A 27,051-nucleotide genomic window follows, 5' to 3' on the forward strand; every position below is an offset into this window, starting at 1 on the left:
AATCATGGGAAAGGAATAAAAATCTCCTTGAAAGAAAGACCCCATGGTGGATCTCACCAATTGAGGCTTTAACGGTGAAGAAAACAAACATGGAGGAAAAAAACGCCACCTATGAGGAAATGTTAAGAAAAACAGACCAAGGGCCAAGACTTAGACCTTATGAAGAGATAAAAAATCTATTCACTGGGTGGTTGCAATACCACCAGGTGAATGATTTGCTAAAAGAGGACAAGAAGAAGTTGGGTTTTGATGACAAAAAATCAAAATTCAATGTAGAAGTAATAGAAGGTAAAAACAAAACCCTATCTAGAATCTATGACATACTTTTAGAGTGGTATACAAAGGACGAGGAGGTGAAGGAGGCAATGATTAAATGGGCAATTGACTTTGGTTATAATATCGATTTTGAAAGGTGGCTGGAAGTGTGGAATTGTAATATAAAGTTTACAGCATGTATGTCTCTGAGAGAAAATGTTTGGAAGATGCTATATAGGTGGTACCACACCCCTGTGAAGTTGGCCAAAATGTATAGACTAAAAGATAAGAAATGCTGGAAATGTGGGGAGGTGGAGGGTGACCTATATCATCTATGGTGGACATGCAAAAAGGTGAAAGGCTTTTGGGAATCGGTTTACAATGAGCTTAAAAGAATATTTAAATACACTTTTCCCAAAAGACCCGAAGCCTTTTTGCTGGGAATGACGGGTAAAGATATTAAGAAAGAAGATAGAACGATATTCCTCTATGCCACCACAGCAGCGAGAATTTTATTGGCACAATATTGGAAAGTGGAAACTATCCCCAATATAAATGATTGGCAAATTAAAATGATAAATTATGCTGAGCTTGATAAATTAACAGGTAAATTAAGAGACCACGATGAACAGAAATCTCTGAAAAATTGGAGTAAATACTGGAACTATATTGGAATAAATGCTTAATGTGATTGGCGGGGTCAGAACAATACTACCAGCGTGTGAATTTAGGCCTATAGATTAAAAATCAAATACGTAATGGAAGCAGATATTTGATACTTACCAAAAGGATGGAAGGAAGTCCAGGAGGTGGTTTTTGCGTGTTTTTTTTTTTTTTAATCGTTTACTGTTTTGTGAAACAGTCAGATTAATCTATCTTTGTATAGTTAGAGAGAGGAAAAAGTTGGCTTATATATCCTGATGTTTTTTTTTGGGGTTTTTTTGTTATAATTTTTTTCTTTTGTATCTGTTTGTATGTTTGTTATGTGTATAACCTCAATAAAAATGTATTTGGAAAAAAAAAAAAGGAAATGTTACTTTGGAACTGAAGTGAAACATGAATTTTTCAAGAAGGATCTGACGATAATGATGCAAGTCTAGTTTGCATAGCTTACCCAAAATATTAATTGTAGTCTTGAAATTCAAAAGGTCATGTTTTCCAACATGTAAATCACCCATGTGTATAATTTCATATACACTTTTATTCAAATGTATTTTTTAATGAATTTCGAGGCAAATAATAAAGTACAGTATGAGATTTTGCCAACATAGTGGCATTCGCCTGTTGGAATGAAATGCCAGAGGGAAGTGTTAACACATTTGTGCTGGAGTTATAGTTTCTCATATTAAAAACAATCTGCCTTAGATTGAATCAGCAGGTCCCAAGGCATTTCACTTCCTCCCTGTGATATTCATATAGTGTTGCTCCACGGTTTGCACAACAAGTATTCAAGTATTTTGGTGAACGTGTTTATTCCACAAGCTTTGTTTTTTGAAAAAACAAAACCCACAGAAGTGTGTTTGTGTGTGTGGTGTGTGTGTGTGTGTGTGTATTTAAAAAAAATCAAAAACAAAAAAGCATTTTCTTTTCAACTGCATACCTATGAGGAGCTACCAAGGAAATCATAAATGAACTGCAGACACAACAGGAAAATTATACTGAAAGAGATGCCTGGAATATTTCCCCCAGTCTACCTGCTCATGCTTTAGATCAGGGGTCAGCAAGCATTTTCAGCAGGGGGCCGGTCCACTGTCCCTCAGACCCTGTGGGGGGGGGGCGGACTATATTTTGAGGGGCGGATGAACGAATTCCTGTGCCCCACAAATAACCCAGAGATGCATTTTAAATAAAAGCACACATTCTACTCATGTAAAAACACGCTGATTCCTGGATCGTCCACGGGCCGGATTTAGACGGTGACTGGGCCAGATCCGGCACCCGTGCCTTAGTTTGCCTACCCATGCTTTAGCTCCATAGTGCTTGTATGCTGCAGACAACAGATCTCTTAATGGAGCCACCCAGCAAGCATGTGATATCTACAATGCAAAGTAGGTGCTCCTGCCTCAGAAAGCTCTTTAAAGCTTACCCACTGCTTACAATTCACTTCTAGAAAAGAAAAAGGGCATGTGTTTCCCCCCATCCCAGATGTATGAGCAGAAGTACTGCAGGACAACAACAACAAGAGTACAGTGAAGAATTTCCCGTATGACTAGCTATTTTCTTATAAAGGCAGCCATTTTGCAAAGCATCATTCTAAAAGAATAAGAGCCTTCAATGGTGCAAGGCCACCATGGAAAACTGGAGGTTCCTTTCACATAAGAAGTATGTGTGTGTGTGAGAGAAATACAAAATATAAGCACATAACTTATTAAAGCCTTTCAACATGACATGAAATGCTGACCTTTGGATCAGAATATAGAGTAGGGGCAGGTGACCTGCAGTCATCCAGATGTTACTGGAGTCCATCATCATTCCCCTTAGCCTGAGCCGCATGGCCAATAGCCAAGGATGATGCTAGTTTTAGTTCAAAAACATCTGGAGGACCACAGGTTCCGCATCCCTGATATAGACCATGTTAAATATTTTTCTAGACCTCCTTTTGTGCCCTCGTGAAAAGTTGTAGATGTGAAAATACTAACCATATAAAAGATGGAATGTAGCAGAAACTCTGGTTAGGGAAAAAGGAAGCTGCCATAGCCTCAATCAGGCCATTAATTCAATGCTGACTACACTGACAGGTGGCAGTTTATAAGACTCCTTTGTTTTAATGTCTTACTGATAATTTACTGAATGTTTCTATTGATATTTTTATTGGCTGATTTGTATTTTTGGTTGTGATAGAGATTTTTTAAAATCTTACTGCGTTCTATGTAAACCACTTAGAGATTTTGCATACTAAGCAGAATATGAAATAATAAACCTTAATAAATTATTTCTCAGACAGGAGCCTTTCTGAGCTGTACCTGGTAATTCTAGGAATTGAACCTGGGATCTTTTTCCATTGCAAAGCATGTACTCCTCCATTAGGCCCTAGTTGCTAGCTTTCGCTAAGCATTTTATGATGTATGTGCTCATGCACCTTTCTTCATTTTGTCAAATAGTGCAATCTACTCCTTATGTTCTTCCTCTTTATAAGAGGCCTTTAATGCAGCCAGTCAAACTTCTAAGTATAAGTTCTATATCTTTTCTTTATAAAGTGCCTTTAGTTTTCTCAAAGTTTATCTGTTTTCAATGCCCTCGATAAAATATGAATCAACTGTGAATAGTGTGAATGAAGAATGAATGTTTAACTTAGAAAAAAGAAATCTGCTACCAGGAATTGAACAATTAGAAATGATCACCACCAAAAAGCTTGGTATTCCAAAACAGAACTGGCCACTAAAGCCTGAGATGCTTAATCTCATTAGAACTATGAGGCGCTGCTCTAATTGTGTGACAAAACCCAGAACATCACCTCAATCTCCGTACATACTTGATAAATTCAATAAAGAAACTAATTTGCCTATGGTGCCATTCTTACTGTGGTTTAATCCTTGTGGAGCTGAGTCATATTTCATTTGTCTGAAATATTTTTAGACCCTTCATCATAGAGCAATTTCTGGGTCTGATTTCTCTTGATTTTATTGTTATATTTCTTTGCAAACCACTTTGAGGTGTTTTTTTTTTTTTACAATCAAGCGATGTATACATTTTATGAAATAAATAAACGAATAAATAAATAAATGCAGCAATATAAAACAACATATATGAGACAGGAGGAATAAAGATATACAACTGATAACCAAAACAATACAGTATGAACAATACCTGAACTAAGATATATCAAAGAGTTCAAATACATGCCCTCTTCTGGCTATACTAGATATGGATAAGGGGGGGGGGAGAGTATACTGCAACTTTCCACAAAAACAATGACACCACTAATTGTGAAATGACAATCAGCCTCTACTTACAAGGCAGACCTTATATTAATAATTCTGGAAGCAGCTCAGCATACCTGGATCTCAGAGTAGATGTAGGCCTGGACTGGATGTTCCCTGCTTCTCTTTTGAGAGTTCAGAGACACCATAACCATATTTCTCTGCAGTTATTCACAGCCACTGATGCTTATTAAGTCAACTGTGTTCTATCTGTTATGCTTCCTCAAGTTACCCTGGCCAATCAGGGGTCATGTTCTGGATGCAATGAAATCATTGCACTACACAGTCAATCAGATTTGGCTCCATGGCAATGTCACTAAGGGCAAATGAAGCTCATTTAGAGTAAGGGAAATGTTTCCTATCCTCATCTACTTCAATCAGGGATGACTCAAACACTTTTGCACCTCTCTCCTAGCAATGCCATCAAAATGACTGAAAATTGGACATTCTTTTTTACAGTGATGAAAAGTTTCATGAAAGGCCCTTGCTCCTTATCTCAATTCAAAATAGCTGTGAATTTTGTTACACAGCTACACTACCAGAGCTTACCCTGAGCTACCTCACTGAGCCTCAGTTCTGGACTCATCTCTTACAATCTGTGGACATAGAACATTTTCCTGGAATAGTATTTATACCTCTAGAAGTCTCTGCATGGAGCATTTATCTACACTAACATGCCTCCCCAACACTGAGGATTTAATTAAAAAGCCAAAGTGTATCCAAAAATTTAATTAAAACAAGTAAGCAGTACTAGGCAGCCTGATAATATATGTGTATCATCTGTTTTTTGCTTCAGCCCAATGAAAATGCAAGGCAGATAAGACATTAATAAGGAACAAGAATAAATAATGCCGAGTTTCCAGGCTGAGATACTTTGTCTATTACAGAAGCTCCAGAGGCATTTACATAGGTCCATGTATTTTAACCTCAGGAGTGGTTTTACAGGCTTTACAGATTTTACAGATTCATGTTTTAAACATTTCAGTGTATTTGCAATTAAGCTTTGCTATGTTCTTGACAAAAATAGTTACCAACATCTGCTGCAATGGAAACTATTTGAGCCATCACCTGTGTCAAAGTGGCTGATACATTAGCAAGTAAATGTGCCCAATTTGTTCCTCCACCATCATCAAATCTTTTCTCGTAAAAAGAGAGCTTTGGTCTATGTGTTCCAAATTCAAACCCTTATGTTAGGATCTAATTTAATAATTTGAAGTATAGTAATCCCTCATTCACGAAGCAGAGAATATTCATGTGCCTTGGACTATATACATACACGCACATGGGTGTGGTTTTTGTGTGCGCAGATATAGTAGATACGTGCACAACAAATTTCAGATCTACAGGTCATCTAATTCAAATGAAGCTTGCACTCCTCATTCAATGTATTGTCCAGGCCCAGCAACTGAGAGTTTGCTCTCTTCTGCTAACACATGGTTAGACTAGTTGAGCTGTAAGTGCCTTCCCATGACCTAAGTATTACAACACCGACAACAGTTCACATACAACCACCGCCCTCAAATCATATGAGTCTTTATATTGAAGTCTGGACAATAGTTTCAGCTCCTTTAAACAAATAAGAATATTAATATATATAATTTCACAGAAGCGGTTCTAACATGTTGGGTATATGACGCAGGTGGAGCTGTGGTCTAAACCACTGAGGCTCTTGTCCTTGCCGATCGGAAAGTCGGAGGTTCGAATCCCTACAACAGAGTGAGCTCCCGTTGCTCTGTCCCAGCTCCTGCCAACCTAGCAGTTTGAAAGCATACCAGTGAAAGTAGGTAAATAGGTACCACTACGGCGGGAAGGTAAACGGCATTTCTGTGCACTCTGGCACTCGTCACGGTGTCCCGTTGTACCAGAAGCAGTTTAGTCATGCTGGCCACATGACCCGAAAAGCTGTCTGTGGACAAATGCTGGCCCCTTGGCCTGAAAGCAAAATGAGCACCGCACCCCATAGTCGCCTTTGACTGGACTTAACTGTCCAGGGGTCCTTTACCTTAGAACACACACACACACACACACACACACACACACACACACAGAGTTTTGCATGAATAATAAAGTTTGCATAACTTTGCATGAATAATAAAGTACACACACACGTGTGTATGTGTGTGTGTACTTTATTATTTTTGCTCTAATCCAGGAACCATGATGGTTGAAAAAACGGAGACAAAGCTTCATGCAAGTTTGCAATGTTAAAATCTTGACTGGAGGCCACAAGTGAAGCTGTGCCTCAGGCTTTGCTAGAAGTCCAGTGTGGATTTTATGAGGTGTGTGTGCGCTCACACACAGACATTTCAATCTCAAACTCTAATTACTAACTTTGAAGTACTACAAAGGGAAACTTTTCAATTCACCTAGCCAATTTACCACAGGAATATTATATACTAAAATGACTTTTAATCCACAGAAGATATTAAGTACCGTATTTTTCCATCTATAAGATGCCTCCATATATAAAACCATCCCTATTTTTGGGGACTCAATTTTAAGAAAATGAGGGGAGATGGCCCAAAGTTGTTGAGCTTCTCTCCCCAGGCAGGCAGAAAACACTCCCTAGCTTGTTTCCCGCTTGTTGCAGCATCGGAGGAAGTTGCACTCCCGCCAACTGGCTGGCACGATGCTTCTCTCCCCCCCCCCCCAATGCCACTATCCATGTATTGGATGACCACAGTTTTTTGAAACAATTTTTGAGTCAAAAAACCTCGTCTAATACACAGAAAAATACAGTCTGTTTCTGATTATATATTTTTGCTGATCAGGAAATGTTTTCAAACCTTGAGAAATCTCCTTTTTCATTTATAGGTAAAGGTAAAGGGACCCCTGAACATTAGGTCCAGTCGTGGCCGACTCTGGGGTTGCGGCGCTCATCTCGCTTTATTGGCCGAGGGAGCCGGCGTACAGCTTCCGGGTCATGTGGCCAGCATGACTAAGCCACTTCTGGCAAACCAGAGCAGCACACGGAAATGCCGTTTACCTTCCCACCGGAGTGGTACCTATTTATCTACTTGCACTTTGACGTGCTTTCGAACTGCTAGGTTGGCAGGAGCAGGGACCGAGCAATGGGAGCTCACCCCATCGCGGGGATTCGAACCACCGACCTTCTGATCAGCAAGTATATTACTCCAACATCTCTCAAAGTGCAAGCCGGGCTTCTCTAGAAGGCAAGGCTGAAACTTGGAAAGGTACAGACTCAGGTGATTCACCACCTGTTCAGGTCAACTTTTTCTGTGCATCACGAGCTGACTAAGAAATGAATGCCACAGCAGAAGAAACTGTATGGACAGAGTTTAATCAATTTCCTGCCTGCAACCTAATATTGTTTGGGAAAGTGGTGAAGCATTTTTTAACTCTGTTGGTGTCGTGTGTTTTATTGAACTAAGCTATATCATTATGTGTAATGCCACACAACTGTTTTGTTTTTATTTGTTACTTCTTAAAAATAAAATTGAAAAAGGTATTTATCTTTATTCTTCAACATAATGTCCTCTGAATAAACCCAACCAAGCTCATCTATACCATCTGGTCTCCGTCTGAATGCACATGTATCTGTTTCTAATGAGAAGGAAATCCCTATGGTTTAAGTTGGGCAGCCTGAGTATCTTGTATCTTAAGGGTGTGCCACCTTTCCAATGAAAGTAAGTACACTTCTAATTCTGCTTAACTGAAACAGCATTCCCTTGAGCAATGACGCTTATATGGCATTCTGCAATATTATGGGAGGTTAGGGATTATACTTTCCAGAGCTATGCAGATAAAAACTAAATGATTCTTTGGATATATGCTGTGAAAGCCTTTAATGCAAAGCACAACATGTTTAAGGATTCCATACACACTTTAAACAATAGGTCATCATTAGAAATTAAAAGGTACAATTGTTGTTTCACATATTGATATTGCCATATGTATTAACTTATCAAACTGTCATGCATTCGCTAACATCTTAATATGCTTTGCCCATTAGCAGATACTTGAAATAGCTCAATAAAGAACATTAGGGCATTTTTACATCACATGCTCAGTACCAAAAATACTTAGTTTTCATAATTTGTGTGGTTTCTGGACACTGATAGCCAATTAACTCAAGCTGGAATGTCATTCTTCTCATATGGCCATGTATGACCACTATGAACTGGACTGAAAGCTGCATACGTTTCGTACAGGGATTGCTAAAGAGCCAGCAGATGGTGGTAATTTTCCCTGTCATTCCTGACCAGTGCTGGATTTGACATGGTGACAGAGGTGAAATGCTTCACATCCCATTACCAATCCCCTAAGCAATTCTTGTAAGCCTTGTAAAGACTTTACTACTGCAGAAAGCAGCTCAGCTTAAGAGTTTTTGGCAATTTCATGCCACTCTAGGAAGTCACTGTAAATCCAATCCTTCATAACCTTTAAAATTTTCAAATTGTGAGTTTTAGTGTCTTTAGTGTCTCTGATTTAGTAGGATTAGCTCAATGTTAATCAGCTCAATGTTCACTCGTCCTAAAAATCTAAGTCTAAACTAAACTAAACTAAACTGGGAAAGTTAGCTTTCCCACTAAAATCGGCTGATTTAAAAATTTCCAGTAAGATCCATGATGAGTGAATCACTTTTTGGATTCAGGAAAGAAAATGGCCTTGTATCTGTTTTAAGAGGTGAAGAGCACTTTTGCTCATAAAATTTGATTTCAAGATTGGAAATCTGTCTCAAGCCTGAAACTCAAGCAACCTAAAATCTTCCTTTCAAGCACAACGCTATGGCAACTGCAACAGCTAATGTGAACGTTTATAATCTTGAATTCAAATCAGGTAGCCAACAGCTGCATTCACATATCATGCTAAAATCCTGGGTTTAATGTGACCTGCATTCCCCCCTTCCTCCCACACAGTTGAGAGCAGAAGAGTTTAGAAGCTTTCATTTCTGTTTTTAGTTAATCATGGTGTCTGGGTCATCCAAACCAGAAACTATGGTTAATTTCAAAAAGAAAGCATCAGAAAGCATGATTGACTTCTTTGAAATTAACCATAGTTACCATTAACCACGGTTTGTCATGCCAACATTACAAACTATGATTCATGGAAAGAAAAAAGTTATGAACTCCTCATTCTTCTCTTGCATGGCCAACAGGGGGAGAAGGGAGACAGAGGAAGCCCAAGGCTTGCTTTGGCCCATATGCACATCAAGTTAAGCCATAGTTCTGTGTGACTTGACAATGTGGCCAGCTAGAACTAATATTGTTACTTAAGAGGGTTTTTGGAACAGCTCAGATTTAGCAGGGTTCTTTTTAAAATTGTGGAATATGTTTTTTATGTTAGTAGTTGAACTTTTGCCCACTGAAACTTGATACTAATAGTGCATTTATGAAATGAGTATCCACCATGCGAAGCCAAGCCCCCAAACACTCCACTCAACGCTTTGAAATTATCACTATCTGAACATTTGGCTGGCGTAACTGCCATGTAGAAATGTCTTGTAGGAAAGTGGCATTACTCCAGTATTGTTGATTTAAAGGTTAGCCAGTCAGAGAGACGCAGAATGAAAATCTGCTTTCACATTTCTGTTCCTCACCAAAGCCTGCAAAGTGCATTAGCAATTAGCAATTCCTCTCACCTCTCCCAGTTCGCTGTGTGAGAAAGCTCAGAACTCATCTTACAAATTGCTCTTTTGAAGATCAAAGGAAAGCTGAATTTGTCTATGTGTGCACTAGATGAGATTGTAATTTAATGGAATTTTCAGGGAAGGCTTGGTGGCATGTTCCTATGACAGCCCCAGGATAGAGGATTCAGGGGAGCTCTATGACTCTTCCCTTCTGAGCGCCTTCCTTGCCTTTAATTGGCACCTCATTAGAAATTAATGAAAATGACATCCTCTGTTCTTACTGCTCTAGGCACAGCACACTACAAAAAGCCCCATCACAATTCATAACACATTCAATTTATATAGCAATAGCTCTTAAGCATTATTTATGAGATGTGAATTTCTTGTCAGCAGTTAATAACCTATACAGAAAAGAAGAGAATGGGGGAAAAGAGACTGTGAGCATACACAAGAAAATATTTCAGCAGCAAAGAGATGCCTTGTTCATGTTTAAAGCACCTTTGCAGTAGCTCTCATCTTCACTAAACTGTTAAGAGGTGGCTCCCCCCTGGCTAGTCCTACAACCCTCTTAAATACAACTAGTATCCTAGGATGAAATGGTAGCAATAATGCTGGTGGATCTGGAAGATATTGAAATCATAATCATGAAAGCTCTGTGGAAGGTTTGAGAATAAACAGAAGTAGACATGCCCCACTGTTAGCACTGAACAACAAAAACCCTCATCAAATGTCATCTCCCAAAGCACACAGAAGGTAAATGTCCCGTGAACACCTCTTCATGGTGAAGAAGGCCTGAGCCAAAGGAATCCAGGAAAGATGGCCTTTGACAATGTAGACTTGCATTCTTCCTACCACCCACTAAAATATTTTTTTTGCCAGCAGAAGGTTGAGTTGTCTAATTTCTTTGTTGAAAGCATTAAGAGCGAAGGAAATTTGGCTCAAACGTAAGCATTATCAGAGCACAACTGCTTTTCACCTGCAGGAGATCTTTTGCGTTCTCTTAAATTATTAGGATTCAGAAGCTATAAAAGCATAAGCAATACATCAAAGTAGGATGTATGGAAAATGGCAATCTATAAATTATGCAGACCTAAGCCTTTAAAATAATTTTTAGCTCTAGGAGTTAAAGACAGCAATCTAAATGATGTTTTAAAGGTCATGAAGAGGCCAAGGTAGATTCTAGAGTACAGTCATACCTTGGGTTACAGACGCTTCATGTTGCGTTTTTCAGGTTGTGGACTGCCGAAACCTGGAAGTACTGGAATGGGTTACTTCCGGGTTTCAGCGGTCTTGCATGTGCAGAAGCTCTAAATTGTGCTTTGCGCATGCACAGAAGCGCCAAACTGCAACCTGCACATGCGCAGACGCGCCACTGAGGGTTGCGAACGTGCATCCCGTACAGATCACGTTCGCAACCCGAGCGTCCACCGTACTTACATTTTGTATTTCTGAGGATCCAAATCTATTAGGATTGTCACCATGTTGCATACCAGGAAAACATCTAAAAGCAGCACTTCTTAGAATAGATTACAAATCACAGGGACTAACAGTTTTTGGGACATGGGTCATAAATTTAGACAGCTAGTATACAAGTATAATTTAAGCAGTCACTACAGTACTCAAGCAGCAACCAGAGCCTTGGGGGCAGTTTTGCCTCTAGTCTGCTGGCGTGTCAGCAGAGGGGCTGGTGGTTCAGACTTGACGATATCAGAGCCAAGAATCGAAGCCCTCCTGCTCCTCTCAAAGTGTGCCATAAACTCCTGTTGCCCATGCTAACTGAGGCACTCTTGCAATCCAGGAGATGAGCAGTAAATGAAGTGACACTTAACACTGAAGTTGGAAGCAAAAGCAAATCTAACACAGAGACACAATGCTATAATAATAATAATAATAATAATAATAATAATAATAATAATAATAATAATTTATTTATATCCCGCCCTCCCCAGCCGAAGCCGGGCTCAGGGCAGCTAACAACAATCAAATAATCAAACAATCAAATAATCCAACATTTTAAAAACATTTCATTATAAAAATTAATTAAAATCAAATTGATGGCAACCATTAAGCAAAATTCTGAGAAGGTTGCCAGAGGAGGGGGTCACGCTGCGCCCTAACCAAAGGCCTGGTGGAATAACTCTGTCTTGCAGGCCCTGCGGAAAGATGTCAGGTCCCGCAGGGCCCTAGTCTCTTGTGACAGAGCGTTCCACCAGATTGGAGCTGCAGCCGAGAAAGCCCTGGCTCTAGTTGAGGCCAGCCTAACCTCTCTGTGGCCTGGGACCTTCAGGATGTTTTTATTTGCAGACCGTAGGTTCCTCTGTGGGGCATACCAGGAGAGGCGGTCCCATAGGTACGAGGGTCCTAGGCCATATCGGGCTTTAAAGGTTTAAACCAGCACCTTAAACCTGATCCTGTACTCCACCAGGAGCCAGTGCAGCTGGTATAGTACCGGATGAATGTGATCTCGCAGCGAAGACTCCATAAGGAGTCTCGCCGCGGTATTCTGCACCCGCTGGAGTTTTTGGGTCAGTCTCAAGGGCAGCCCCACGTAGAGCGAGTTACAATAATTCAGTCTGGAGGTGACGTGGATCACAGTGGCTAGGTCAGGGCGAGAGAGATAAGGAGCCAACTCTTTAGCTTGGCGGAGATGAAAAAATGCTGCCTTTGTTGTAGCTGTAATCTGCGCCTCCATAGAGAGGGAGGTATCGAAGATTACACCCAAACTGTTAACGGACGGTGCTGGCACTAATTGCACCCCCACAAGAGATGGGAGTTGCCCCCTCAATCCCATATCGTCCCGTCCCAGCCAGAGGACCTCTGTCTTCGAAGGATTTAACTTCAACCGGCTCCCACGTAACCATCCAGCCACAGCTTCCAAACATCTGGTCAGTGTGTCTGGGGCCGAGTCAGGATGGCCATCCATCAACAGATAGAGTTGGGTGTCATCGGCATACTGATGGCAACCCAGCCCAAAACTCCGGACAAGCTGGGCGAGGGGGCGCATAAAGATGTTAAAAAGCATCGGGGAGAGTATCGCACCCTGAGGCACTCCACACACCAAGGAGTGGCGCGATGACAATTCCCCCCCAAGCGCCACCCTCTGTCCCCGACCAGAGAGAAACGAGCGCAGCCATTGAAGGACTGTGCCCTGGATCCCCACGTCGGCAAGGCGGTGGTCCAGGAGTTCGTGATCGACCATGTCAAAGGCTGCTGACAGGTCTAGAAGAATCAGCAGCCCCGACCCGCCTTGATCCAGCTGCCTGCGGAGATCATCTGTTAGGGCAACCAGAGCCGTCTCGGTCCCATGACCAGCGCGAAAGCCGGACTGGAATGGATCCAGAGCCAATGTATAAATGTAAACACTTCTTAAGACACTATTTTGAGAGTTAAAAGTTCACAGCATGGCAGGAAGGATAAAGGGCAGATATCTGAGAAACCTAGGAAGGAATACAACATCGTGCTAAAGTGAACACTCCATCAGGGGAAGCATTTCAGTTTGCCAGAAGCAATGATCCCCTTACTCTTCCCAGCATGCATTGTTCCAGGGGTTTTCCTGAACTCCCCAAGGCAATTTCACAGGGGGCGCGGGGGACTAAGGAGGGGGGCGACCCCATTGTGCAAGTCAAGTCATTGCACAGGGCTTCCACTACCTGCTGTTTTTGCATGCATAGCAGATAGTGGCTTTGTTCAGACAAACATAGCTTGGCTTAATAAAGAGAGTTATGAACAAGCCTTTTGCCTGTGCATGCAGCCTCTTCACTCCTTTTTCAGTGTGAGCAATCAAACCAGGAAGTCTCTAATTAACCCAAACTTCCTGTTTACTCTGAAACAGTTAACTACGGCTACTAACTTCAAAATGAGCCACAACCTTAAACCAGATCTTGGCTTTTTGATTGGTTGTTAACAATAGTTTACATAAGAATTATTAAGCCCAGATGAGACTGTTTGAACACAGCTGCTGTCATTTAACATACTCTAGAGAGGAAGCAAGCACAATGAAGAGCCTCATGACAAATAAAGAATAAAAGTTCATTAAGAGCTTTCACGGCCGAAGATCCTTTTTTATCAGCTGCATGAAGAGGCTATTCTATTTTCTGGGGTGGTGGTTTGGGCTGAAAGAAGTGAGGTCAGAAGAAAACGAAATGCAACAGGTACAGTGGTACCTCAGGTTACATACGCTTCAGGTTACATAAGCTTCAGGTTATAGACTCTGCTAACCCAGAAATAGTGCTTCAGGTTAAGAACTTTGCTTCAGGATAGGAACAGAAATCGTGCTCCGGCAGCACGGTGGCAGAAGGAGGCCCCATTAGCTAAAGTGGTGCTTCAGGTTAAGAACAGTTTCAGGTTAAGAACAGGCCTCCGGAACAAATTAAGTACTTAACCCGAGGTACCACTGTATTGGCTGTGATAATTATGCTGAAGTTTTAATGTATGGGAAATTGTTACAATGACCATTTATTAAGCAGTGTTGATAACACAAACATGGGTAAACTTACAGAACAGATTAATCATATGTTATCAACTTTCTATAATAACTGACATTCAATAATGCCTAGAGAAGAGTTAAAAAACAAAAGGGAAATAAAGAAGGTAGAAATTCCTCCTTTCGAAAGAACTAATTCTTGCCATATTTTGCTGTCGGGGAAGTATTACTAATTTTCCTTAACGAAAATTGACAATATAAAAGCTGAAATAAAAACTTAAAGGCAAAAATGTACAAGTGCAAAGTTCCAGCTATCTGTTTTGCTATATGCACAGATACAAACAAACAAAATCAAGGTATACCTTCCAAAAATTAACTTTTCAGTTTTAAAAATATTTTCAACAGGTATAGCCCCACGTTTTGGAGTGGTGGAGGGGAGCAGGTACAAAACTAAAATGTGTCCTGATAAAGTGGTGGAAATTAAGAACCCCAGAAATCAGAATTATACATCTGAAAAAGACAATCCTATTATTATTATTAGACACAGAAATCAGTAATTTAGAGTTTCAATGTTTATTACTATTTTCTTTTATTTGAATTTTAAATTCAGCTGCTATAGTTGCTCAAAGTTACAGAAATATAAAGAAATCCACAAATTCTTCATTAATGTTGGCCTAATCTGTATTGGTACGGATAATTTCCTTTTCTTGCCTTCCAGCTATGACAGATATGTAGAAAGAACTTGTACCCACAGAAGATAAATAAAATTCATTCTTCAGCAGCTGAGTAGTATTCCCAAAGAATACTATAATAATAACAATCTTTCTGGCTTGTACTAGCTTGCCAGTAGATCGGGTAAGTCACAAGTTTTATTAACCCCACACTGATGACTCCTAAATGGAATCTGTCCTTCAAACTTCTTAAGCAGCAATACACAGAGAGATATTTTGAAACACTTGTAGTATCAAAATTAGCAATTTCTCAGCAGACCTGACATAAGGTGCCTCTACGTTGTTTTAAAAATTGAGGAGCAACAAGGTCAAGCTGACCCTTATTCTAAACACTTCCACAGTTAGCCTTTCAGGGTTTTGTTTTTTTTTTACTTCTAATTTTGTTCTGTATATAACTTTGCATCCTCAACTAGACAAAGCTGGAAAATATTAATAGTGAAAATATCAGATCTTTAAAATAGTCTATAAATTCTTTAATAATGTTCTCGGTAATTTGTTTAGGTATCTCTATTGTCTGGTACTTACTGCAATGGAAAAGATACCAAAGAATTTAATCAGGCAACAACAGAGGGCCAGCTCCCGGCATTTACTTTTTGCTTACATGGACTGCTAATATTGTTTGTATATGCCATAACCACCACATAAAATCTCCCCAATGGCAGCACACTGTTTATTGAATTTATAATGCACTGAACAAACAATATAGCATTTTATTTATTTATTTATTTATTTATTTATTTATTTATTTATATTTAACAAAATGTATGTACTGCTTGACTAATAAAACCTCAAAGCGGTTTGTAAAAAATATTAAAATTATCTATTAAAAAGCAAGTAATTAAAAGCATTTTAAAGAGAATTAAAATTAACAGTGAAAGATTAAAACAAATCAACATATATATGGCTGGATAGGCTAGCCTAAACAAAGTTTTCATTTCCTGCTTAAAACATTTTTGTATATACAGTTGTTGAGTGAGAAGGGACCCCAAGGGTCATCTAAATCCAAGGTAATGTAGACTAGTGTAGCAAAGGCACCTATGTGATGTCAACAGGCAGGGAGTTCCAAAGGGCAGATGCTGCTACATTAAAAGATCCACTTCTTACAAATGTGGAATGAGCATCATGTGGCATCTGCAACAGTGCCAGGTCCACAGATCTAAGTGGCTGAGTGGGCATTTATGGGGTAAGGTGATCTCACAAATAAATTGGTCCCAAGCTGTTAAGGGCTTTCTATCATAGCTGTCAACTTTTCCCTTTTCTTGCGAGGAATCCTAATCGGAATAAGGGAATTTCCCTTAAAAAAAGGGAATAGTTGACAGCTATGCTTTATATACCAATAGTAACACAATGAACTTGGCCTGGTAACAAATCAGAACCAGTGCAGACCTCTGAGCAAAAGTGCTATATGCTTAGTTTCTGGGTCAAACAGCAAGGGAAGACTCACAGAAAGAGCATTGCAGTAATCCAAACTTAAAGTCACCCATGCCTGAGCTCTCCTAGTCCTGTAATGGTCACAGCTGTTGTATCAGGTGTAGATGCTCCTAGCCACTGAGGATACCTGGGCCTCCAGTGAAAAAGCTGGATCCAGAAGCATCCCCAGACTGCGTACCTGCTCCTAGAAGGAAGTGCAACCCTATCCGGGGCCCGCGATTGACCCATATTTCAGACATGGGAACCATTCAACCACCGTGGCTCTGTTTTGCCAGGATTCGAGCTCAGCCTATTTAGGCACAGGAAGTGCTTTTTCTTTGGCACGGAGTTATGGACATCACACTAAACAAGAGGCTGCTTTCTGGGTGGGGTGGAGCCACTCTGTTAGCTTCCCAGCAGGCAGGGAGCTGTTGTTTACCGGGAGGAAGAGGCAGAGGGGAGAAGCAGCAGGAATAATATTTGTCAGGCCATGAATGTGGTAGTATAGATTAAGCTACTACATGGCCCATCCCTGCTTGAAGAACTTAAAATTTAATAGTTGCAAACATGTCAAGGTAGTTTCAACATAAGCACTGGCCTGGCTTATAGCAGCCCCTGACATGCCCACTTCAGATATAGCCTAATAATTATAATCTGCACTGCCCTATCCATGCTTCATGTGCCCTTTCAAAATCCATATTTATCAAGCTTTCCTGCTGTGTATTTTCTAAAGTAGATAATTTACAAAGTGTTGTGTTATTAAAATATTATGGTAGTGCATTTAATAGGTCTGGAAATGGGTCTGCTAAGCATCCTGTGGTTAACATGCTGACTAAACTGCAAATTAGCATCTTCTATTCTCATCTCTGAATGCATCAACAAACATTTGGGAGCTCAAAAAGGCCATCAAGGAACTCTTACTTTGAAAAAGAATGCAACTTGCACACAGAGAACAGGATGGGGGTTCTTTGGTTTGTCACTCTCTGAATTTATTTGCATGTTTTCAAGTGGACTTTTCTGCAAATGTAACTGTAATTAAGTTTATGAACTTGAAATGAAATAGGAACATATCCAGTGAGGATACTAGGTGCCTGCAAAGGAACCTCCAAGGACAACACTGCCTAGAAAAAGAAAACCATGCTGGATTGAACATATAAACCCGTAAGTATTTGGGTTTGAAGATATTACTGGAAGACCAGAAGCAGGCTGTTAAAAATAGTATCTTTAAGTCTTTATGGTGCAATTTAGTTAGCACATAATGATTCTGGTTAAAGAGAAGGAAAATGCTTTCTACTCAAGTGTGATACAAACACTCAATATCTGTAATTTCTATTTACATTTTTATATATAACACACCCACAGACCAAGCGAAGTTAAAAGGTCAGCATGTTGTTTCCAGTGTGATATGAAACAAAAAAGTTACTTCTTCAATTAAAACTTAAGAGTTTGAAGAAGAAAATAAATAGATTTTTTTAAATCTGTGAGTATATTCTTCAGAGAGACACTAACAAGCTCCTTCATTCAAACTGTGACAGAAGCAATAATAGAATAGCATCTAGTGCAAACATCATGCTTGGCAAACAGAATGTACAGAGACATGTTACAATGACAGCAGTTCTCATCATTTAGCTCACATTTTACTGAGAAAGCCCAAGAAAAACGTTTAAGTCACAAGCTTGTATGCACTAAATGTTCTGCAGCGATGGCCTGCTTTATTCTGTTGATTTAACTAGACATATGTAAAAACCCTTAGTTATAACTGTACAGACAGTTTGGCCATTTAATTCATACCTAATGCACATCATGAAAGAATAATATTAGGCGAACACACAGATTACTCTGAATACACAGCAACAAATTTGGTTCCTCTAAGAGAGTATTGACATCTGGAGACAGGGTATACATTGCTATTGAAAAAAAAAGAAATGGAGTATTTCTCTGTTATGTAGTTCAAGGTGCCTCATAAGCAATTACTATAATTGCTGCTATGTTACAAATGATCCCTTGGTTTCCTGGGATCTGCGTTTGATCCTCCCTCCTCCAATAAAGAACTATCTGCGCATGACCCCTCAAGGTACCATGTACAGATCCCTGAATTCAAGCACAGCTGTTCTTCACATTGCAGTGAGCAGAGAAACCTTTACAAGAATGGAAGCTCAAGTCTAGACACTGGGACTCTCCCATGTGTGAGGAGTCACTAGAATTGACCCATGCCTTTAATATCAGATGGATAATGCATGTGTTGGCACAAAGGCAGAAACACGGAGCTACTGCCCAGAAGGAAAATCCAACAAACTGATATATCTTTACTTGGATGTATAATTGACCTTTATAACCTACCTCTTCACACATGGAGTACAAAGCTTTAGTATACTTGTGAAGGGATTTAAGAGTCTTGACTTTTTGTAAGGTTGCAGCCACTTCCAATACTGTACAGATTTCATTATTTTTTCTCTACACTGGTGCAAGCTGCATCACAACAACATGACCCAGATTCCCCCCCGGACATACAAGGGTGGGGTGGGGCAGTTCGTAAGAGTCCTTACCACAGCGACATGATCCCAGTTCCTGCTGTACCAGCTCCAGTTTTGTTTGGCACTGGAAACACCTGCGTCTGCTCTTCTGTTTAGAACGGCTAATTTCTTCAGGCCTGTCATGACTGTCCTCCAATAATCGTGGCCGCTTCTCAGGAGATGCCTCGTTCTCCGACTGTGAATCTGTTGTTTTATGAGAAACATTGGAGCACAGTGTTAGCTTTTCTTCTGTGAGGCCTTTACTCTAGTCACGGAATTAATGATGTGCATATAGCATCGCTTGCAAACTGTGTGTTTCTTTTTATCCCCTTGCATATATATAAACCCAATTAGTAGTCAAAACAGGCACCAGGTAAATATGCTATTAGCTTTGTTCCCCACAAGGCCCCTTCCTGGTTTACAAAACCAAATACAAAATGAGTTGGCGTACTCTTACTCTCAATTGGTTGTGGCTCTGACTTTGTGATGACACATGGAGAGAAAACACCAGCCTAGGCAACTACAAGCCTTACTTTTCATCTCATTTGTAGATTTTCCTATACATCTTCAGCCTCCCTACTGTCCTGACTACATACAAACCAATTCTGCTTCTGAAGAAAAAACAATTGAACGCAAATTCAGCAAAATCCTGGCTGAGCGGGAGAGAGATTTTTAGGGCACAGTGTGCTAGCTGCAGCTCCAATAACCACGACGGCACATGAAAGCACCGTACTGTGCCTCCCTCTCTCTACAAGAACAACAATTTAAATGTAAATGATTATACACAGACAAGATAAACTAAACACAACATGTACCTACCGCTACAGATCCAAAATCCTCTGAGGATCTCTCTTTAAAGCCAGTCAAGGTACTACATATTTTAATAACCTTATTTGTAATTTTTGCTCTCCTGGAAAACTAATGTTGTTGAGAAGGAGTGGAGATAGGAAAATACATTGCTCTACAAAGCTGTAAATTGAAAGGTATTTCAGGTAAGCCACCTACAGGAAGAGGGAAGCTAACACATTTAATGCCCATAACATTCAGAATGCCACAGTGTGCAAAGAGGCATTTTCAAACCTACAATCCACTTCAAAAGATGTGTCAAGTGAGGACCAAGTGATTAGACTGCCCAGCTGGAATCTATATAATGGCCTCGTTTGCTTGTAATAGTAAGCCATAGTTAAACTATAGTTTACCAGGATCAAACACGTTGCTCAAATTACGCACGCCTGCCCCACTTTGTCATGCAGGGAGGAAAGAAATAAGAATGCTGATTTAGTATTATGTGTGACCCATGGTTTCATCATTGCTTTTTCTCATGGTGTGCTTGGAAAAAAAACAAACTACGAATGCCTGTTTACATACAATGTTAAGCCAGTGCATGGGATGTTTTCTACACTGCAAGGCAAAGTGAAGAGGTTGTCATATCATGTGATTTGCATACTGTGTATTAGCATTCTTCATGTGATTTATTATATTTCTGTGCTGCTTTTCATTCACATGAATCACAAAGCGGCTTACAAACAATAAATAGCAATAACAGAACAGAACATCACAAATACAACATAAATCACATAGCATAATTAACAAATCTTTAGTAAAACAATTATAAATCATCAGTAAAACTGCAGTCTATAAAAAACTATTAACAAAACAACTAAAAAAATAGGCAACAGCACAATTACAACAAAAGTCATATCATAGGATTCACAAAGTACTACAGAATTCATAATCCATAAAACAGTATTAACAACATTAATGAAATAGCAAACCAATAAACTAAACTAAGCACTGTTTAATTCATACACACACATTCCCCACCCCCATGACTCATATTCTGCCACTCTATTCATTCAGTTTATTAAAAGACACATGGACATAATGCATGTGGCAACAACTTTGTTCCAAAGGTTCCTCTCTTCCCTCACTGGTCTTCCTCTGAAGCTTCCCTGTGAAGGCTCCTAGGGCCAGAGGGTGGGGCAAGGCAGGTGGAAAACGCCACTGCCTGGTGGCCAGCACAAAGTCTCTCTCCCCTTACCATAGTTTCATTCACTCTGGCTTATTACGTGCAAAGCAGGCCATTGTATTTAATCTACTCTACTCTCTCTCTCTTTCTATGTGTAGTATATTACATTTTGATTAAAATCAAGTGTACAAACTAACTGCAAGTTAAATTTCTAAATATTTCTAATAACGTAGTGCAAGTGAAAGGTTATGCATTAACTAGATAGGCCAGCACTTCCCCGTTCTGCATTTCAAACCACGAGAGGGCTAACATAAGGCTATCATCCAATAGCATTTTTAAAAGCAGAATGGCATATTCAGCCCTAGACTTTGAGATTATATGTCACATTAACAATTCAATGTGTTGCATGCCTAAAGCTCTGTGAGAATAGCTCAGTAAGATTTTAGGTCTCTAGATACACCTGATAAAGCAATTTGGTTACTACAACGAACATCTTACATAATAGCATGTAGAGACAGAGTGTGTGGAGTTATGGAAAAGTTTTAAACTTGCTGCCTGAGTTACTAAGCAATTGCCCCATACAGGCTCCCTGCATCTTCTGGGTTATCATAAAGGGGAAACAGGTGAAAGTGCCATACTCCCCATTCTCCTAGTGTGAAATCTTTAGTCCAGCTCCTTATGATATAATGAACAGCAATGATGCTGAGAGAAATGTTCCTTTAGTCTCCCATCCAGGTATTTTGAAAGAATGGGAAGTGGAGCGGGACATCTGGAGATGGCAAAAGACTAAGAGGGAATGGGCCTACTGTCTTTCCAAGTCACAGCAGTAGAATCTTCATAATATGCTACTGTGTTCATTGGAAATATTTTATAAATAGATGATTGTTGATTAAGCAGCTTAAAGCAACAGCACTCTAGTGGGTATTTTCATTGTAAGCCAGAGTTGACTAATATTAATAGATTATATATAATATATACACACTATCATTGTTTAATTGTTTCTATGATTATTTTTTCTATGTTTTAAATTGTTCTTATTTTTAGCTGTAAGCTGTCTTGAGTCCCTGCTAGGGAGAAAGGCAGGGTATAACAACAACAGCAACAACAACGGCCTCGGTCCAGTATACCTGAAGGAGCGTCTCCAACCCCATCGTTCTGCCCGGACGCTGAGGTCCAGCGCCGAGGGCCTTCTGGCGGTTCCCTCATTGCGAGAAGCAAAGCTACAGGGAACCAGGCAGAGGGCCTTCTCGGTAGTGGCACCCACCCTGTGGAATGCCCTTCCAGCAGATGTCAAAGCGATAAACAACTACCTGACATTCAGAAGGCATCTTAAGGCAGCCCTGTTCAGGGAAGTTTTTAATGTGTGATATTTTACTGTATTTTTGGTTTCTATGGAAGCCGCTCAGAGTGGCTGGGGAGGCCCAGCCCGATGGGCGGGGTATAAATATATTATTATTATTATTATTATTATTATTATTATTACAACCACCACCACCTAATATAATTGGGGTATGCCTACATTTATCTCATTTATTAAATAAATTTATATTCCACTTTTCTATTTCTCAAAGAACACATAAATAATATGATTGTTTTACCAAAGAATTACTGCTAGTGTCTAAACTATGGTTTAAATGTAAAAGCGCAGCATGTTGGTGTACACTGCTAAAAGTTCTCTCTCCATGCCTTCCTCTGCTGCCTAGATACAAGCCAGAGTCTGAGTTGTGACAAGCAAACCACGAGGCCAGGTTGGGGTAACACTATGCTAAGGTACCTGGTGAGATATCACTGGAGAACAGGGGGTGGGGAGAGAGAAAGGAAGGGTGGTCTTTACCACAGTGTACTGCTGCCATAACACAAGTGAAAAGAAGGATTTCACTAGTGTACAGTTTCTAAGGATGCAGATTCTTCTAATTGTAGATACTCTGCAATATTGGAAAAAGGAGAAATTAAGTCACTCAGAAGATCAAAATTTCTAATGCAGTCTTGAAGCAGAGCACTTGCCTTAAAAACTGTTTTGTCTCTGGCTGCAAGTTACATTTGTTCCTTACGGTCACTGTTCATGTCTTTATTATTCAATGTTCTTGTCTCATAATTCTGAAATGAATTGTGTCAGGACTTGTCAGTGCTGAATTTCAATCTCTTAATCTCCTGACACAGTACAGTTTACAACATGCACACACATAGCTTTCCTAACAGCAATTGTGGCACTTCCCTGATGTTTCAGAGAATTGTTTTCCTCAACAGAGATAAGAATGGGGAAGATGAACAAGGGAATATGTAAACAGGAAGGAAGGAAGAAAAAGATAGAAAGTATCAAGGGAGAAAAAACTCCTCAATCTCTACTTGCTTCTCAAGAAAGGACTCGTTAGATTAATCTCCGGCATGATGACAGTATTTGAGGCATGGCGTTCAAGGGAGTTTTTTTAAAAAAAGACCTATCATAGCCGGAGAGATTGACATTTATGATCCCAACTACTGTGCAAACATCAGTAAGGGCAATAACTAATGAGCCTTCAAACATCACTGCCACAGTTCCCCTGACTATTTAAAAAAGGAACTTAAACTATCAAAATGAAATCCATCAAGAATTCTGCACATTAGGCACTGATTGTAGAGGGAAGAAGGGATGGAAGAAGGAAAATAAAGGAAGGAAAAGACACAGGAAACCAGAAGCAAGAAGTGGCAGTAAGAGTGTTGGGCATGAACAAACAATGACTTGATCAGGTGGTTTGCTGAGGAATAAGAGAAGACAAAGAACAAACACCAGAATCTATACTTTTCCATATGAAAATGTCTGTAGACAGTTCATGGTTTTAAGAAATAGGCAACAATCTTTTGGTTAGAGGAATCTGCTTGGCCCACTGAAGAAATTTATCCAGAACAAGCGCTACTTCAATTTTCATGTATGCACCATTTATTACACAAACAGTATTTTGCTTTGAGTCTTAATTGCTACAAAATTGGAACTGTGGAACCAAGATCTTTGCAAGGTATGTGGATGTGTATTTCAAAGGCGAAATCATAGCCTTTGAAATCTACATTTGCTTGTAGCTGCTAGAAACTAAAAACATAAGACAACAGTTTTTAAGAAGTTATTGCTTATTTCCCAGCTATAGCTGTGTAGAAGAGGTTGTACACACATTCCATTTCTAGCTTCCATTTGTGTTTTTTAAAAAATACATTTAAAATGGCCCTTTTACAATAGAGAATTTGAAAATTGCTTTTAAAAATAAAACACTCTAAGTTATTATACTTAACCTTATTTTGAATTATTTCTGCAATGAGAAAGGCTGAAACAGAAAATTTGGTTTGCATAGAAACAGCCAATTTAGGATTTTAACCAGTCCTCAACAACAAATTATTCCGAAGAAAGTCTCTGCTGCTGACTAAGAGAAATATCTAATATTCAGCCATTGGCTTAAACTACCCCAGAGAAACAGCTTTATAACTGGTAAATCAATGATATACCAACCATGACACGATGATTAAAAATTAAGCATACAAAAAGTGTTGTACACAACTATTGTAGAACTGAAGAGAATACCTAATACAGAAGTACAGAGTAAAATGATTTAGAAATCATCTGCTGCAGTGCAGGAGGAAAGATAATAGGTGATCACCACCCAGGGCAATAATGGACCTGACCAAGTCATATTCATTAATTTCAATAGGTCTAATATGAGTAAGAAGTTGAATATCACCCAAAGTATTTGTAAAAGCATATTTGCTGATATGTCATCATATGTCATTTATATAAGTCAATGTTTTATATATGAAATTGTTTTACTTTTTATATATGTAATTGTTTTTTAGAGTTAAATCACTGCAAGGTGTTTTATAGGAAGTGATCCATAAATATAATGAAATACGGGGGTGGGACCCATGCACCCCCAGAAACATGGCTGCAGTTCAATTTCATTTTCTGAGATGTTACACTAATATAGTGTGGGAATATTGGAAACAATTCTAATCTGCCCCTTACTGAACCAGACAAGATGCAATTCCAATCTGAGTTACTATAAACTCTGTATGTTAAGAGATGCACATGCATGCTCACACAGCAGATGGAGTTCTGCAAAGAACTAATTTAAATAGTGAAACATAATTTGGTTGGCTGTGGTTGCTTAACGGCGGGAGGAAGGCAGTATGCACTTGTGTAGGCACTATCATTTCCTCTAAGAGTAAGTTGAACTTGTGAATGCTGACAGGATTGTACACAAACTGGGTTCCTGAGAACCAAGGAGGTGCTATCAACAAGATTTGCAGAAGTACAAAAAATAAAATAAAATCCTAGGGTGCAGGGGGACCTACGATAGACACTTTGCCAATGTTAGTTATTTTTAATGTATGGTAACCATAACGATAGTAACCTCAAATCTTTTAAATGCAACCCATGGGGTGCAGTGTACTAAATGCATAGCATCCTTTCACATTTTGCCTCCCTTCCGAAAAAAAGATATGGAAATATGGAGGAGATAATACAATTGATATCAGAAATAGGCAGCAAAACGAGACAGTAAAATTCCATCAACATCCATCATGCTATCTTGGTACATTATCATCTCCCAGCCTCTATTAGCCTTTGCTGTGTCAGTGCAAGTCCTGGACACTTTATCCTGTTTATAATTGCTGATGAGCGGTAATAAGGCCTCTATGCCTCAGCTCCTGTGCGTTCCACTTCAGTGCCCACCTATTAGGTGATAACTTTTATTTACAGCCTTGCTTGATGTGCTGTTCTATTAGTACAACTGAGCAGTGAGCAGGGTAAAAAAGTGTCATTAATGGGCGCTGTCACTGTCAGGACCTATGATGTAGAGTGCACCTTTGTCGGTGTTCCATCATCACATGCCTTCCAGTGAGAAGGTCCAAAGAGAGCTGAATTTGTAACATGGTGCCCGCCACCAGTCAAATACTAAAGAGCTCCTTAAAGAGCACCTTAAAGGTCAAATGAAACAACAAAACTCTCTCAAAGTTGTTTTTATAATAAAAGGCCTCACTAACCTTTTTTATACTGTTAGCACAGACACGTTACCACTGCAGAGCAATAGCATACCTAATTAATGGTGGAACCAGAGGGTTGTGCGGTTTTTGTTTTTTTTTTTGTCCTTGCTGCACATATTACGCATGATAAAAATGTGAGCGTAAAAGAGGAAGCTAAAAAAAAAATAAAAAAATACAGCCAAAGCCAAGAAACTAGCCATTGGATTTGGTATATCCACTGCACTTACTTTCTAGCATTTCCAAGCAAACTGACACCTTTAAAAGCTCAATCATAGCAACTGCTCCCAATCTAGAAAAGCACAACCCTGTACTTAACAGATAAATATCTCTACAAACTATGGTGGAATTATGTCATGTTTGACTGGGACTACTTTTCTTGCAGGAAGAAGCTAGAAGGTATATATTATGCTTGAAGGTAGGTACAGACAAATCTGTCATTTTTTGTTTCTCTCAGTTTCTCATTTTCCCTGTTGTGAAGCTTAGTTCCCTGTTGTGAAGCTCAGATTCGTAAACTGGCACAGAAGTCTGCACAAAAAAACCTATCATTTTAATTACTGTGTATTTCAATAAAGTTGTGAAACTGGTGTTTATATTCTCAAAACTGCTTAGAAGCCTATTTTGGCATTAAGTGGTACATAATAAATCTTGTTCTCATTTCTCACAATGTATGCATTTTTTAAGCAATTTTGCTTAATACATATATTTATGAAAGTAATGTTTTAATAAACTGTGTTTTGTACTAATACACATATTTTTCTATATAATTCTCTATAATAATATGCATTTTTCTGTCCATTTTTTGATTCGAAAACAGCATTACAAATTTCAGAAAGGTACAAATTTCAAAGGGTAACTGTGTTTCGGTTTCTGCATTGTTCTGGGAAGTGCAAATTAGGTAAGTTCGTATTAAAATGCAAATAACGTCGCCCATGCCTATTTATAAAGGGCAAACTAAATGCTATCTGCAAACATGTGAACGCAGCCAGGGCCAAGGCCAAATTTACCGCTTAAGTACTTACACCGAAAAGGGATGGGGGCTCAACACTTTTCCTATTCAATATATTCAACATAAACATTTTAATAGTGCGAAAGTATTATAGACACCAAAACTACCAGAAGTGAAAATTGAAAAAAGCAGGAAATGTTGTTCCATTCCTTTGTGAATCTTATGTGGTTATTTCTTTTCAGAAAATACAAGGCCGGACTACTGGGATAGAGTAGATTGGCTTCACAGCT

At 39.4% G+C, this 27,051-nt stretch overlaps 1 protein-coding gene across 1 annotated transcript in view; it reads right to left on the minus strand.

The window, feature by feature from the left end:
* Positions 1 to 27,051, minus strand: part of ZFAND3 (zinc finger AN1-type containing 3) — a 145,697-nt gene that overhangs the window by 13,899 nt on the left and 104,747 nt on the right. Inside the window, exon 6 of the mRNA XM_079969355.1 lies at positions 18,876 to 19,046. Coding sequence (XP_079825481.1) covers positions 18,876 to 19,046 — 171 coding nt within the window. The remainder of the gene's footprint in view (positions 1 to 18,875; positions 19,047 to 27,051) is intronic.

This window comes from Podarcis cretensis (assembly GCF_951804945.1).
Source record: "Podarcis cretensis genome assembly, chromosome: 3".
Taxonomy (NCBI): Eukaryota; Metazoa; Chordata; class Lepidosauria; order Squamata; family Lacertidae; genus Podarcis; species Podarcis cretensis.